Raw genomic sequence first — 17,554 nt, forward strand, 5'->3', positions numbered from 1 at the left:
ATATAAGCAATAAAGCAATATTTGATGTTCTAAGATAAAATTGGTATTAAACAGTTTTGATTAGTTATTCTAATATTACTGGAAGGGATATTGAGATTGACTAACCTACTAGGATCAAAAAGTATGTTTTGTTTTTGTGCGGGGGGTTTTCTACGTGCAGCCTATGAATCAATCTCTAGACCACAAGACATGAATTAACATATTGTCTTGTTACAGAGTATTTATTATCCACTGTCTGGGACTAGTTATTAAAAGTATATGTGACTTACATGGGACTTTGGGGGCAAATTCTAGCGAGTGGGTTTGTTTGTGTATTTAAAATTATAGCAAAGCTTGGTGCTCTGGGCGTTATGTTATGAGCTGTTTATGCCAAACATAACCCCAAACCTGTAAAATATAGAAATGTTGTTAAAATATAGAAATGTGCTAATATACCAAGCAGCACAACTGTGCCATACAGCCGGTAAAGGGGACATGGTTCAGACTTTTGAATCTTGGCAGATTGAATACCCTCCTGCTTCTGCAGTAAATAAATAGTTTACTTGTTGGACATTTGCCACAATAAGGTCAAGTCAGTTATGTGAGCCCGTCACTGTGTGCATTATGCCAAGTGTGATGAGATGCCCCACCCCCTCTATGTCAATCTGTAAAGCAATCTCTTTCACACACTTTCTCTCTTCTCTCATGCATACACACAAACAGTCTCTCTTTGTACAGCTAGCTCAGGCGTGTCTTTAGGTGTCAAATTCTACAGCATGGCAGAACCTATTGGATTTCTGTTTAATCATGTTTCTGTTACCTTCAATTTCTTTCTCTTCTTCCTGCATTCAGAGACCACTTCACAGTGGAAGTGCCATTACCACGACTGGTGTTCCAGACCTTGCCAGAGGAGATCAAGGAGGGCAAGCCTCTACGAGTATTCCCAGTGCTGTTTAATGTGGGCATCAATGAACAGCAAACAATAGCAGAGAGGTACTGCAGACAGTCTTTGGTCAATCCAATGTGTTGCACGTAACACAAGCAACATGTTAACAAAGGCCAGCATGGTCTAAAACTAATCAATATCACGTAAGAACTCTAGTTGTGCACAGTCTTCTTAATTCTTGCAAACTGCATCTATATACAAAAATTTAAATAATTCTGTGAGGCATTCAAAACTCTTAAATGCATACTCACTTTTCCTCATAGACGAAGAACTACTTAACATGTAACTATGTTGTATCCACTTATGTTAATTGTTTGAAAATGTTTTAACAAAAAACAAAGCAACTATTTTCATGGTTTATCTCCTTATTTAAGCTGAAATTAGCATTCGCTTGGCTATATTGTTATTTCGAATGATAAACTATGTTTTGTTAACGTCTTGGTTATAATCGCTTTCATTCTTTCTGTCATCCTCTCAGGTTTGGAGATATCTCTCTACAAGAAAGAATAAACCAGAAGAACTTTGAGATGTTAGAAGGCTATTACAAATCATTAAGTGAACAGGTGCCACTAGAATGTAAGTGCACAAATATTAATTTTTTCCTTTTATACCAAGTACATATACTCTATCTATGTCAATCCTACTTTAATACTATATACATATATAATATAATATATATATAATTCTAAAAATACTAGAGGACTTTTTTTCCAGGTCCCACTGCTGCGGCAAAGTGACTCTTGCAGAAACAAAGATGTTAAGATAAATAATTGTTTAAAACTGTTTCTAATGTATCTAATGGAGTTTACCATATCAGGACAATTTACACAATGTCACTTTCTCAGTTATAAAGTGAATCTTGGAATGTAATCATCCACAAAAAAGTGTGCTAAGTAAATTGTTTTCTTATTCTCTGCTAATCCATATTACGCCATTAGAACCTGCATTAAACTCTGAGTGGCAGCCTGTTCTCAAACTTTTACTTTCACTAGAAAAAAGTATGAAACAGAACCACTCCCTTACTGGCAACGTGCTTTTCTCTTTTTATCAACAGGTCTACCATGTTTTCAGACACCGACTGACGTAAAGGAATTACTTGAAACCCTGGGCCAGAATGTAGTTACAAAGAAGAGAAAGAATGTGGAGATACTGTGGATTGCTGGAACAGTGAGCACAGTTTTTATTGTTTTGTCTTTGTCAAGGAAGACAGTATTCCATGAACCGTATAAATAAACATCCTCTCTTGCATAACCAGGGTAACTGTGATCTACAAACACTTAGATGCAGTCTTGTGTAAAGTTTCTGACATTTTGCCATTTAATGGTCTTTAATGAAAGCTGAACAAAAAGCCTGAGCATGCTGGATTGACTTTGGAAGACGATACTGCATAGACGCTGACCTTTAACCTGATATTCAGTATCTGTCAATCAATTGTTATACATGTTCTTACAGTGATTGTGATTCACAGAACAGTCTTTTCTGTTTCTGTTCAAACAAGACTAGACAAGAAGAGTTTACAACCACGCTAGCGCTCTGTGCTGATGTTAGGTGAAATATTGGTCATGTTTATCATCTTTGTTTTGTGTGTTAGCATTATAGCATTTGCTATTTGGCACTAAACAAAATCCGGCTAAGGCTGAAAGGAATGTCATTAGTTTTACATGTATGTAATCATAAAACAATGTATTGAACTGATCAAAATGTTGACCTAATGATGGCGCTAGATCCTCTTGGGATCTCTACAAAGTTTAGTTGCAATCCATCCAATAGTTGTAGAGACATTTTTAGTTTTGACCACAGTGGTGGATTGATTGACCGTCAAATGCCGCTAAAAAAAAAGCATGGCTAAAAAGGAACCATCAAGAATCTCCAGTTTTGGGTCATATTTAAATTTGTGATTTATTTCAAAAAGCAAATGTCAAACCACTCACAGTTTTCTTACAAGATGGGTCAATTACTGACAAAAAAAGAACCCGTTCACATTAATGATGCATGTAACCATTGCATGTGTTTTCTTTCTCCATTACCCTCCAGATCTGCCGAAGGTTAAATGGCATCAGGTTTACCAGCTGTAAAAGTGCCAAAGACAGGACATCCATGTCTGTCACATTAGAGCAGTGTGCCCTCCTACGTGACGAACATCAGCTCAGCAAGGATTTCTTCATCCGTGCTCTGGACTGTATGCGGAGGTAAGACCATAATAAAAGATAGTATAAAACTATTATGGGTGCAAGTTATTGTTAAATCCCAAACATGCTGTATATAAAAAGTTAGTCATCCAAATAACATAAGGCATAGTTCTTTACTTTGCTTCAGTAGTATGGATGCGTGCAGTTTTGCTTGGTTTGCTCAGATAAAAAAAGATTTATTTTTTATTTGTTAAGATTTCTGCCTACCAACCCAATGCAATGGGTAGCAACTTTCCAGAGAAAATGTGCTGGTTTATTTGGATAATCAACAGACCTCACCCAAACTGCTTTAATTGGAACTACTTTCACTTTCATAGAAATAAATAAATCCTATGAAAGCGATAAACAATGAGATCTTTGGATTATCCAGAGTAACCAGGATGTTGTTTCTGGAAAGTCACAATTTTGGGTTTTTCAACTTGGTTATTTTTCAGTGCTTTGAGGAGCACAAATAAAATACTATTCACCTCTACTGTGTTGGGTTGTTAGCAGCGTTTTCAGTGAGGATATCTCGAAATCTCAACTCGTAAAACCTAAACTATCAGCATGGGTAGATACTACGAGAGGCAATTGATCAAAATTGGGTAACCTGATCCTTTAGCCAATAATGCCAAAGATTTAGCAGTTGCATTCTGTAATACCTTAATAGACATGTTACTACAAACGTGTTGTTGAAGTAATAACCTGCACCCACAACACGTTATGTGAGCAAAAGCTGGGACCACCGCACACATCAAAGACATGTTGTCTGCACCTTCTCCTCCCATCTTATCACTGTTTGATGTGCCAGTAAAAACATTATCATGTATTCCCTTCACCATCACCTACTTGCCTCACACATTCAAAGGCAACCATGCATGTTCCTGTCAGTGCTGTAGGGACACTGCTGCCTTGTTTGTGCCAACAGGGTAAAAATCTACATCTGCATCTGTCTGAATCTGATAAGTTCTAAATTTAGGACTTTAGGGTTTATGGTGAAGTGCTCATCTGAAATGGCTGTGGTAATGACTTGTGCAGGCCAGCGGATGGCAGTTGTTTTGAAAACTTATTTGAAGGGGTGTGCATTACCATGACGTGACATCATGGTGAAGTGTCACGTCATGAACCTGTTGACACTTTTAATGCCAAGATGGCATTGTTTGAGATGTTTATGTTATGCAAAGTTTACATTAACCTCGGCAACATAGCCTGACAGATAGCTTTAGGCTACTTGTTGCAAAGTAACCACCAACTGCTGGTAACTGTAGTTAGCTCTACAGCTGTCCTATTAGCTGACTCTGCCCGGGAAAGAGAAATAGAAAGTCTGTCTATTTTCCTTGGCCCCGTGGAAAGAAGTATTGATTGATAAGTCTTTGATACTTTACCGATTTTGCAGGTTTTCCTACTTACAAAGCATGTAGAGGTCTTTAATTTTTAACATAGGTTCACTTCAACTGTAAAAGACGGAATCTAAAACAAAAATCCAGAAGATTACATTGTAAGATTTTTAAATAATTATCATTTTATTGCATGACATAAGTATTTGATACATCAGAAAAGCAGAATGTAATCTTTGGTACAAAAACCTTTGTTTGCAGTTCCAGAGATCATACATTTCCTGTAGTTTTTGACCAGGTTTTCCCACACTGCAGCGGGGATGTTGGCCCACTCCTCCATACAGACCTCCTCCAGATCCTTCAAGTTTTGGGTCTGTCCCTGGGCAATTTCAAACTTTCAGCTCCCTCTTAAGATTTTCCTTGACCTTGAGATGCTTCTTCTTGAGCCACTCCTTAGTTGCCCTGGATGTGTGTTTTGGGTCGTTGTCATGCTTGAAGACCCAGCCAGGACCAATCTTCAGTGCTCTTACTGAGGAAAGGAGGTTGTTGGCCAAGATCTCGCGATACATGGCCCCATCCATCCTTCCCTCAATACGGTGCAGTTGTCCGGTCCCCTTTGCAGAAAAGCATCCCCAAAGAATGATGTGTCTACCTCCATGCTTCACGGTTGGGATGGTGTTCTTGGGGTTATACTCAACCTTCTTCTTCCTCCAAACATGGCGAGTGGTTTAGACCAAAAAGCTCTATTTCTGTCTCATCAGACCACATGACCTCCCCTTCCTCCTCTGGATCATCCAGATGGTAATTGGCAAACTCCAGACGGGCCTGGACATGCCTTGACTTGAGCAGGGGGACCCTGCGTGCGCTGCAGGATATTAATCCATGACGGCGTAGTGTGTTACTAATGTTTTTTTTTTAAGACTGCGGTCCCAACTCTCTTCAGGTCATTGACCAGGTCCTCTAGTTCTGGGCTGATCCCTCACCTTCCTCATGATCATTGATGACCCACGAGGTGAGATCTTGCATGGAGCCCCAGACCAATGGAGACTGACTGTCATCTTGAACTTCTTCCATTTTCTAATAATTGCGCCAACAATTGTTGCCTTCTCACCAAGCATCTTGCCTATTGTCCTGTAGCCCATCCCAGCCTTGTGCAGGTCTACAATTCTATCCCCGATGTCCTAACACAGCTCTCCAACACGTTGTCTGCACCTTCTCCTCCCATCTTATCATTGTTTGATGTGCCAGTAAAAACATTATCATATATTCCCTTCACCATCACCTATTGCCTACTTGGCTCACACATTCAAAGGCAACCATGCATGTTCCTTTCAGTGCGGCAGGGACACTACTGCCTTGTTTGTGTGTGCCAGCAGAGTAAACATCTACATCGGCATCTGTCTGGATCTGATAAGGTCTAAATTTAGAATTTAGGCTTATGTTGAAGTGCTCATCTAAAATGGATGTGGTAATGACCAGGCCAGCGGATGGCAGTTGTTGCGAACACTTTATTTGAATGGGGGGGGCATTACCATGACGTGACACCTGTCATGAACCTGGTCTGACACTTTTAATGCCAAGTTGGCATTGTTTGAGATGTTTGTGTTATGCAAAGTTTACATTAAGCTAGACAACATAGCCTGACAGATAGCTTTAGGCTACTTGTTGCAAAGAAACCACCAACTGCTCGTAACTGTAGTTAGCTGTACAGCTGTCCTATTAGCTGACTCTGCCCCGGGAAAGAGAAATAGAAAGTCTGTCTATTTTCCTTGGCCCCGTGGAAAGAAAACTAACAACAAATATTGTCCGTTGTGTTAGATGAATAAGAGGACAGGACATTACATGACCAATGATACAAATAACATCTGGTCACAACTCAACATATTCTACAACTAGGGTCAGAAATTAGTGTAAAAAATGTCTTGGTAATTGAATAAACTAATCTTAAAGAATAAATATAGTTGCACAGTGAACTGCTTTTATAAAGTAAGGCCTCAAATTATTAATGCAGATGATACCTCTAGCCAATGTGGTGACACAACTAAATAAAATTCATTGTAGGCCAGCTCCTTCAAATACAAGTCAAAAATAAAATAAGCCAGAATGCATAATTAATTTGCAGATTCAACGATGCATTGAATTAACCTTAAAAACAAAAGAACCTTAGGCAGTTTTTGTATCTAAAATGGGAGTTTCTAACATACAGTGGGGAGAACTGAAATATTAACTGATTATTGTATTTGATACACTGCCAATTTTCAATTCAATTTCTTTTTCAGTTCTAGTAGTTTCCTCCAGAGCAAGCAACAGTGCAACAGTGGCGAGGAAAAACTTCCTTTTAGGCAGAAACCTCGGACAGACCCAGGCTCTTGGTAGGCGGTGTCTGACGGGCCGGTTGGGGTTAGAATTATAAGTGGCAATGACAGTCACAAAAAAATTGTTTGTAGTAGTTCTTTGGCATAGCAAGGCACTGTATGGCATTACAAGGCACAGCATGACGTAGCTGGGCACTGCAGAGCTTAGCAGGATGAACATGGCATCGCAGAACGTGTAGCAGAACAATGGCGACAGCTGCAACCATGATTTTGGAGCCTCCCTGATTTGCAGGTTTTCTTACTTACAAATAATGTAGAGGTCTGTTATTTTCATCATAGCTAACTGTGAGAAATGGAATCTTAAACAAAAATCCAGAAAATCAAATTGTATGATTTTAAATAATTAATTTTCATTATTGCATGGCATAAGTATTTGATACATCAGAAAAGAAGAACTTATTACCTTTGTTTGCAATTGCAGAGATCACAGGTTTCCTGTATATTTTGACCAGGTTTACACATACTGCAACTTGGCCATTGTGGAGAGTTTGGAGTCTGTTTGATTAGGTTTGTGGACAGGTGTCTTTTATTTAGGTAACAACTTTAAACAGGTGCAGTTAATACAGGTAATGAGTGGAGAACAGGAGGGATTCTTAAAGAAAAACTATCAGGTCTGTGAGAGCCAGAATTCTTACTGGTTGGTAGGTGATCAGATACTTATGTCATGCAATAAAATGCAAATTAATTATTTAAAAATCAAACAATGTGATTTTCTGGATTTTTAGATTCCGTCTCTCACAGTTAAAGTGTACCTATGATAAAAATTGCGTACCTCTACATGCTTTGTAAGTAGAACCTGCAAAGTTGGCAGTGTGTCAAATACCTATTCTTTCCGCTGTAAGTGATGTTTTCTGCATCCATGACTGTCCGTAGAATGTAATGATGTAATGTAAGGATTTTTTATTACACAAAACCTATGTGTGACAGACTATTATTATCACTTTCGAATGTCTGAAACAACTTTGCTCCCATAGGGGGTTGAAACAACACTGCAACATTACATCACAGGGTTGTCTTACTACATGAATACAGCACCTTCAGTAATACATTATACTTCTAAGACGATTTTCATCCATAACTTGAATTTTTTTCTAAAAATGTGTGCTTTTGGTTTGCTTAATGGATTGTTTTTATAAATGTGAAGTGTACAAGTGCACTCCAATAATCTGCTGCCATATCCTCCAGGCACAATGAAGTGATCCTCTTTGAACATCTGCATTATCTTTCCTCTCTGACACCAGAACACTCAGATCAGTGACTATATTAAAATCAGATTAAATTCTCAAAACACTATAAACAGCCCTATTTGTTCTACATTAACTAATGCTGTGGGTCTAATAAACTTCTGTTCTTAGAGTGATTTGTCCTTACAAGATGAAAAGGATAAGAAGTTAACATTAATTTAGTGTTGAGGTGAGGGTGGAGAGGATAATTAGAAGAAGTGCTAGCTCAAAGGAGTATCGGAAAATCTTGACACTTATGTGCCGTCTACACTCCAGCATTTGTATATTTTGACTGATTGACTTTTGTTGATGTCTTACCTAAAGATTAGGTGTAGGAGACCCTTTTACATAAATTGGTTTGGATTTGATATATATAGGCCCTGATTTAAACATTGTTTATATATGACACAAGTAAATAATATATTTGCTGATGTTTATACTGCAAAGGAACAACGATAAGGTGACATAGCTGCACAAACGTGACAATAGAAAGATGCCAATTTACTTTAGTTTTAACAGGTGGAAAGACACATTTAGTGACATTAACATGTGCTGCAGCTCCAGTGGGTACAAAGTGCTTGTTGTAGTCAATAGAGACTGAGATTGGTTTCGTCTTACGTCTGTCTATTTGTTTGTACTGGTTTTAGATTTGTTTTGATAAAAAGGAAGGAATACTGATGTTTGTGATAAGACAGGCTGAACCGGTAGATTCAATAGTTACTGTAGCTTAATGTCATAAAGTTGATCATTTCTTTAACCTTCTGGTTTGTCTAATGGTCCTGATTATCTCAAAGGGAAGCAGTTTCATTCTTTGATGTTTTTTGTGCTCCTGGCAGTACAAAGTCTGTCATAAAAACAATGTGAATGAAGTGAAAAGGTGTCTAAAAGGAATTTGAAAACAAGTGTCACAAAAAACCTGTTAAACCACTACTGTAAACAAGGATTCTTTGGCCTTTAGACATAAGTGAATGCCTATCAGCTGGATCAGATGTGATTAAAACACATTCTACATAAAACCTTGACTATGAAATGTGCATCAAACTGCATGACTCCACTCTGCATCCTACACCAACCAAGTCATTTCATTGTGTGGCTTAACATGGAGCATTTCTGCTCCGTCATCGCTGCTTGCTTGTCTGTGGCTGTGGCTCTTTGAAGTAAAGTCTGTACTAATGGCTCTGTGTCTAAGTGGGCCTTCTGGTACCAGCCTGTATGGGCTCTTAAGTGATCAATCTGTGCTAGAAGTTCCACTTAGACAGCATCTAGACTGTAATAACACCCCAGGGTTTTGATCTGTCTCTGTTCGTTCTGTTTCACTCTAATGGGCACCCCTGCAGTCGGCTTACCCAGGGAGACATTGGGCAGTGGGAGGACCCTGAGGCTGGCGCCGTGACAGAGAACAAACCAGCGTCACGGCACTTTTACCCCATTGCCCTGCTGCTTGTTAGCTCGCACTTACTGGTTGTGTGGCTCATTTTAAGTCTTGTTTTTCTGCTTGCAAAATATCAATAAATTGCTGACAATGCCATCTCTACTTACTCCGTTATTCTGTGTTTGCTGGTTATTCTTTTGTGAGTAGTTGTAGTGTGATTTGACTGACTTTTACATATTATTACATCTTATTAGCACAAGTCGTTTAATATCAACCTCAAGCTGTTGTCTGTTAAACACTAAACAGCAGTGGAGGATTGGAAAAATTGATTTAAATCAGATGGTAATAATAAAAAAACTGTCAATTAACTTTCCTCTTCTTGTTTTGCCAGTAATATTTTATCCGACAAACTTTATCCGACAAACTTTAGGTAAGTCCTTAATATCTGAAAAGAACAAACTTACCAAAGACTATTAGCAGTTTACACTAACTGCATATCAATATACATACAATTTATATTGACTCTCAGACATCTTCATTTTAAGGTTTATGGATAAGCCTGGCATTAATCTATACTTTTCTACCTTGTCTCTCACCCAGCCCCAAACCCATTGATTCCTTTATTTAAAGGATTAAAAAAAAAAAAAAAAAAAAAAAAGCTAATTTCATTTCTTTAAAAAAAAAATAGTTCAGTAATTTCTGGGAACTATTGTTTTCTTGCCATTGTTAATCAAACAGGAATACATTTTTTTGGGACTACTTTGAACTGGTCCGTCAAAACGCAGGTCTTCCTATTTATTTTGAATGGGGGAAGTGCTTTTAGGCTGTGGCAGTGGGGGCCATATGAGGGAGCTGGAAAAAGAAGATGCAGTAGCCTACCACCATCACCCTGCGGTGGCCAATTATATAACCAGCAATCCGAGTATCCGTCACCCGTAGCATTACTCAATTTTAGATACTAAAACAATGCTTTCATGCCTTCAAGCCTTATCCTTTAACTCGTAACATCGAATGAAACAGAAGCTCCATGTGAAAGTGATTAGTGAAGTTTCTTCAAGGATTATATTACTGAGAAGGATAAAACAGTGACACATGAACAAAAAAGTACAAAATACTGCATATCTGGAAGTGTGAGTTGTCGTGTACAATTTTACTTTGTACATTTGTTGTGTCCAAAAGGTGAACATATTGTTGTTAATTGCATGTCTTCTTAAGCTGCAGTTTACCTTAAGAAGGCTTTGCAACTGTAGACATCTCTTTTTTAACACCTGTGGTTGCGTAATCCTATCCTCAAACTTGAATAATTTGCTTTTGTATCACGAGCACATGTACAGTAAAAGTATTACGTAGTTTAGAAGATCCCTGTGCCGCTCATGCTTGACCCTTGCTTGAGACTGAAACATCTGAGCTCTCTCTGACCAGAGTACAAACTTTCCTCCTTTTAGCTCTTGGTTTTGGTCATTTATTTAGCTTCTTTGGACAGATAAATGGCCAAAGGGATAAATGGCCAAAATCACCTCACATATAATTGTGTGTCTGACATATCTTTTGTAATATCTTCCAGTGCAGATAGTTTTAGTTTCTCTCAGACATTCTGCAAACCATGTCCCACTTGTACCCGTTGAACAGGCTACTTTACAGGAGGTAAGGAACCTTGAGTTATGATACCCTTTTAAGGAAAGGTTGGAAGCACTCAGAAGGCCTGTTATGTATTGATGGACTTTCTTATTGGCAAAAACAATGCTGTCCATCAAATTTTAATGATATCCAAGAATTCAGATGGTCTCACTTAACACTGTTTTTACAGGATATTTTATTGCTTTATAGGGATGAAAATCTTCAAATCATCTATGTTATTACTATAATCAAAACAAAACTGTTGTAAAAAGTACATACAGCACTTCATATAGTGTGGGAAAACAAGTATTAGCTGTTGGCCCTTACAATAAAATGCTAACCTTTGCACCTAAAGACATCTTTTTTTTTTCAGGCGCACTTACACATCTAAATCCTGAAAGGCAACACTTGTCACTCGTTTGTCATGTTTCTGGGAATCTAACCGTCTATCTCTTTCTTAACACCACATTATGCTTTCAAAATGAAATATAATCTTTGATATATGTCTGAAGCATTAGCAGACACAAGTTAATACAGCGTCACAGCACTTTAAGGTACTAAAACCTGATTAAATTAGCCAAGGCTTGGCTGACGGGTAGTTTTTTGAATTCATGTAACTACTATTTTTAAATCAAAAGGAAAACTAAATCTAATATGAACATAATGATCCCAACAGGACATCCAAAACAGGAAAGCGCTTCACTGGAACATGTTAAAATACAACATTTTCTTTGGGCTAATTAAAGAGTCCTAGTGAAGGAAGAACATATTCTTAGTAAAAAGGAGACTTAGAGGAAAACGTCAGTCTTCCTGTCAATGCCAGGGGTATAGACACCTAAGACCAATAAGGTGTGTGTGTGTGGGGGGGGGGGTGTCACCCAGCTTCTGTATTCATTATAACCGCAAAATTCCAAAGTTGTTAGTTTGGTGCATATGTTTCCCTGTAAATCTCAGTCTCAGCACCGGTGGTACCCTATGAAGACAAGCCATGTGGTGTCTTAGATAGGGATTTTTCTTTGTTTTTTTTTAAATGTTGCCTTCAAACAGTTTCTGTCAATTTCCAGGATACAATCGCAAAAGAATGGTTCGGGGGCTGCATACTGAATCCCAAAAATGGGATACCAAATTGAATGCATAGACAAACAGGCAGCAGTGGATTATATTGGATGATGGGTGATATCTGTGAATCATGATCGGAAATGATAGAAGAGACTGCGTACGTGACGAGTCCAATAAATTTAGATTAAAAGCAGCTTCATTCAATTATTGAACAAGTAAGATAACCGTGGGTACACACACACACACACACACACACACACACACACACACGCACGTGTGTACCCAAAGTATCTCTCTAAACATCAAACAATGTAATCAGTCTCTGTTAGCACACATTCGTTTTTTGTCACATGGTTATAATTCATGTTAAAGATCCGCCATGGAAAATACGTAAGTGGTCATGTACAGAATAATTTTCTGAATTGAGTCAGGAATAAATGTTCATCACAGAAAATAATCTAAGACCATTGATTTTCATGTAGAAAAAAATGTACCATTTCTTCTTGTAAAAGTTTGAAATGGGTCAGTTTGACCCGAGTACCACACAAGGATTAATGCTTCAGATTTAACCTCTTTTAATCAATGAGCCAAAATTGTAATCACTTTTGCTCCACTCGGGAGTTAGTGTAAGTTGTTTTACCTTCTAACAGTTACAGTAACAGCAGTTTTCAGCTTATGCAGAATAGTGACTTTTGAATCAGATTTCTAAACCTCTCTGTACGTTACAAAAGATGCTGATCCATCATTGGCTGGAATGAACTGATTTCCATTCGCAAATCTATACTCGAAGAGAAAGACATAAACAGATTATTGACAAATTAACCAATGCAAAAGCTTTTCATTTGACTAAGACATATACAATTCTGAGTAGTTCTATTTTATGTTTTTTCATCATGGCCACTCCTGCATTTCACATGGTCATAATGACACTTGTGATACACATTGTCCTTCTTTGTGTTAAATATAAAGGGTGCATTTTCAAACTCCATCAAAGAATACTTTACTGATGTTTATGGCAGGCCAGTTTATTTCCACCAATAGTCGCTCACAGTTCTCAGAATTTAACACTCTCAATTTGCTTCTTAACTATCTCTACATTGATCGAATTCAAATTTGTACATGATATCACTACCCCATAAATTATCTTGGCAGCACCACACAATATGTTCAAAGGTTGCCTATGTTGTTACACCAGCTGAATTAACATATGTGCCACTTATCTTTGTTGAAGCTGGCATAGGAAATCCAATATAATTTTTACAGAATGTGTATCACCAGGGATAGACAAAATGTAAATTTTTTCCCACCAAGCTGCTTGATATAGAGACATTTCTTAACTCACATATTTGTGTTTACATGAGAATTTTTTAAAAGTGCAAATAAGTAAGAGTAAAAACAATTACTTCTTTAGAGTATGTGTATTTTCAAAATGTGTATTTGTTGGTGCACTACCTCCTTCTCACACGTCGATGGGTCAGCGCAAAATTCTGTCCCTCACCCCCCCCACTTCTCCCAGTCAGTCTGCTGATTGTTTCTCAACTGTCCCTTCAGACAGAGTCTATTGACTATTGATAGGTGACGGAGACTTGAGGGTCGTCCTCTGGAGCCTTCAACCCCACTCTTTGAACTGTGGATAACTTTGATTACATTCAGCATCATACCTCTCCTGAGTTCAGTCCCTGATCATGCCTCGAAAACCATCTGGGATTCCACTTCAACCATTGGCAGTTGACAATCTGCAGCCTCTCCCTCTCAGCTTGTTCTGCAGCACCAGCTGTTTCAGATGCGAGTGTTTGAGGTGAGAGCGTGTCGGCGATAGAATTGAATACTGAACCCAGGATCTGTCGAATTGGACTGCTGGTGTTTGAGTCCTTATTGTTCTGGTTGTCGTAGTTCTGGTACAGCTTGTCACCAGTCCTGCATCTCGTCGAGGGAGTGGGACGGACCTGCTCTGACATCCATCCAGGCACTGAATGCACAAAACACAACTCTCCGAGAAGCATTGTTTGGACTTTAATCATATTTGTTTTAAATTTTTTTTGCTTATCCTTCTACATTGTAACTTATGACATCATTGATTCAAAAATATTGCTTCAAAAATATTACACCTACGTAAGAAAAATATTATAAAAAATATCTACTTAAAGTATTGAAAATGAACCAGAAAAGTTCTCACATTTTTGCAGCAACATTACCATTCTTAGTTTTCATGAAAAAATAACATTCAAACCAGGTCAATCTGATTTTTCATCAGAATTTAATTAATTTGCTCTGTTTTTTCATAGGAATCGGATTTATTCGTTCTGTTTCACATTTTCACAAATTTTGACCCATGACTTTTGCACAACGTTGCACAAATTTGGGGAACCTTAACAAAATTTAAAACCCTATACAATTATCAAATCTTTGAATTATTTTATTTAACATAAAATCATTTAGATGCCTCACCCCTTAAAACAAGTGGTTCAACTCCCTTTTAGAATGGCAGAGGTGATGCCCTGGAACCCGATTCAGTCCCCTCATCTCTAACTTTCAATGGAGGTAGGGGTTCTTCCAGGATGATCAGTCACTGGGATGGGTTCCAGACACAAATCACACATGCTAGCTGTCACGCCTTCACATTTTCCTTTCCATTTATTTATTTTTTCTTTATTTTATTTTTTAAATATTTTCCCCCGGCCTGAGCCTACTTTATCCTAAAATGTTTCTCCCATTATGTTATGTTTTAGAAGCAAGCATAGTGAAGGTTTCCAAATTGAAAGGAAATTTTAACTTCTTATACCATTTCTCTAGATGTTTGACATTTTTACCATGTTTTTATAAATTAGTTGACTCTCCCTGGTGATTTCTCCCCTAGGACTCTTTCCCTTGCACATGCAGAGGAGCATTCCTAAAAATATCCTCCCACACACTATTCTTAACTGCCCTTTTGTACACATACAGTACACTCATAAACCTGCACACATGGCCGGCCACACCACACAGATACACAATCTTTGTTGACTATTTAGTCATGTATACAAACATTATTTCTTTAGTGACTCTTATCCTGATTTGTCTTTAACAACTTCAATCGAACAAATCAACTAAATCAGACACTTCCCTCTGTTTATTTGTTAATGTATTTTTCTGTATCTTAATGCTTTTGGATATAGCTAAGTAAGGATAGAGAAGACCGTATTAATTTAAAGAGCCAATCATGTTGTAGCTTGTAATTACTTGCCTTCTACAATATCCCTCACAAAAGTTCAACATAGAAAAATCTTGGCATAACCTACATCCTTAAATATTCCACCTATCAACGGGTTTTAGATAATGTTCAGCTTCGGCAGCTTTACCTAAATGCTAAAATATACGATGACGAAGGAAGCCTAGTGACGAATCCATAGCAACTAGTTCATGTGTTGAGTGTGCTTTGTAGAATGGTCTCAATGTTTTATTGTTTTCTTTTATGCGAATACTAGTTTACTAGAGGAGTAACTTAGTATTTAAAGTAATGCAGTAATGCAAGAAGTGTGCATTTAGTTTCCATGCTTATTGTGTTTCTACAACAATGTTGTTAAATATATCTTCACATTAGGGAACACATGCATTAAACAACTGTACTTATTCAGGAATGAGTTCCACTGGAAGTTTTAACCCAGCAGTAAATGAACGGACAGAGAAAGCACTTTAACTTGTTGCAGTAAAAAGACAATTTGACATTTAAATAATTCAAATGTGTCTCTGTCTTGTTTGAATCAGTCATAGAACCAATTCTCCTCTATGGTAGTGATGAGTGGGGTCCTCTTTCTAACCAGAATATATCCCAATTAGAAATTATACATTTAAAGTTCTGCAAATGCATCTCTCAGGTGCACAGAAGAACCATGAGCATCGCCTACAGAGCTGAATTAGGAAAATTCTCAATTTTCATTAACATTCCAAAAAGAACAAGCAAATATTGGTTCAACTTAAACAGTAGACCCCACTTATATCCCCAGAAAACCATTTTATGCCAAGAACTAAGTTTAACTAAGAACTAAATTTTTGGGAGCAATTTAAGGACAACTGAACGGCCCTTGTGGTGAGCTTTTCTTAACTGCTGTTTCCAAGATCAAGAATGAACTTTGAACCTTAGCATACCAAACACAACCAGCTAAATGGACACTTGAACCCATACCAAACGAAAGTTGTAAAATTCAGTTCCAAGGTGGTAATCAGAAGTTGTGAGCGGCAACACTGGCTGTCTCAGGTGATCTCCGCACAGATATGATTATATTATTCATCGCTAATGGTTTAGAGACCAAATTAAATTGTATTTTGTTGATCATCGCAAACCTAATTTTTAAAACTCATTCATGTTTACTTTTTTCTTTCTTTTTTTCTCATTCCCTCTTCACCCTGTTTATTTGATCACCAGAGAAGGATGTCGGATTGAGAACGTTCAAAAGAATATTAAATGCAGGAAATACGCCTTCAACATGTTGCAGCTGATGGCCTTTCCCAAGTGCTACCGACCACCGGAGGGAACTTACGGCAAAGTTGACTCTTGAGGACGTAAGCCATGTACTGTAAAACCAGTCATTGTGTGTTACCCAAGTAGTAACTATGAAAGCTTATACATTATGGTTAAAATGTTGTATTATTGTTTATTGTAACCAAAATAACTTGCTGGATTTTGCTGATAGTGTGTGTTCATTGATTCCCAAGCTGGATTTGCCAAACGTGTTATTTTGAAATTCATGCACTTTCCAATTTTTGCCTTGTTTGTATTTTCAAACTTTAGTTTGTCTGGAGTCTTTGTGTGGCTGTACAGTATGTTAATGATTTGTTTTAAGACATTAAGGTATTCAATCTGCTTTTGTGTGCATGAAGAATTTTGTGTGTGTGCGTGTGCGTGTGTGCTCGCGCCAACAGTATTAGCAAAAGTTTTTACTTACTACCTTTTCTAAGCTATTTTAGAAGTCATTCAGTAAAAACTTGATGAAAGTGCAGAGTCAGAGCTGAGAGTGTCCTGCTGTACAGGATTTTGTCCATTTCTGAAGTTCTTGATCAGCTGATCTGTACATTTTTACGGCATCACATATTCAGGTCTAAACTTTGTTTTTGACTGTTGCAGATATTTTCATTCATTTGTAATAAGTAACTGTTAGGATAATTATTTATTGAAGAATGAAAAAAATCACTGGAGGTAACTCAAAAGTTCTTTACTTGCAAGTAGTCAGTTTACAGCACTCACACCAGAAGTACAGAAAATGACTCCCGATATACTAACAGTAGCTTTTTATAGAGGAAAAGGGATTAAAATTCCAGAGACATCATGTGTACTTGTCTATGGTCAGGCCTGGGGTCTCCTTCCCATGTGCTCTACCCTCAGTGGCTCTCATGATTATCTAATGAGAAACGGAATTACAGTGTTGTGAAAAAGTGTTTGCCCCCTTCCTCATTTCCTGTTCCTTTGCATGTTTGTCACACTTAAGTGTTTCGGAACATCAA

The 17,554-nt window shown here is 37.7% G+C and overlaps 1 protein-coding gene across 7 annotated transcripts in view; it reads left to right on the top strand.

Annotated features, from left to right (window-relative positions):
• The window catches only part of inpp4b (inositol polyphosphate-4-phosphatase type II B), a 224,257-nt gene extending 207,447 nt beyond the window's left edge, over positions 1 to 16,810 (top strand). For 5 of the 7 annotated variants that reach the window (XM_034891445.1, XM_034891458.1, XM_034891468.1 and 2 more), the window contains 5 exons: positions 832 to 972; positions 1,404 to 1,501; positions 1,980 to 2,092; positions 2,960 to 3,114; positions 9,366 to 9,574. In XM_034891445.1, coding sequence (XP_034747336.1) covers positions 832 to 972; positions 1,404 to 1,501; positions 1,980 to 2,092; positions 2,960 to 3,114; positions 9,366 to 9,540 — 682 coding nt within the window. In that variant the 3' untranslated portion in view covers positions 9,541 to 9,574. Of the gene's footprint in view, positions 1 to 831; positions 973 to 1,403; positions 1,502 to 1,979; positions 2,093 to 2,959; positions 3,115 to 9,365; positions 9,575 to 16,478 lie in introns of those variants that run through there. The other 2 variants (XM_034891446.1, XM_034891449.1) reach the window with 2 other exon arrangements.
• Positions 16,811 to 17,554: the final 744 nt, after the last annotated feature.

Source organism: Etheostoma cragini, chromosome 2 (genome assembly GCF_013103735.1).
Source record: "Etheostoma cragini isolate CJK2018 chromosome 2, CSU_Ecrag_1.0, whole genome shotgun sequence".
Lineage (NCBI taxonomy): Eukaryota > Metazoa > Chordata > Actinopteri > Perciformes > Percidae > Etheostoma > Etheostoma cragini.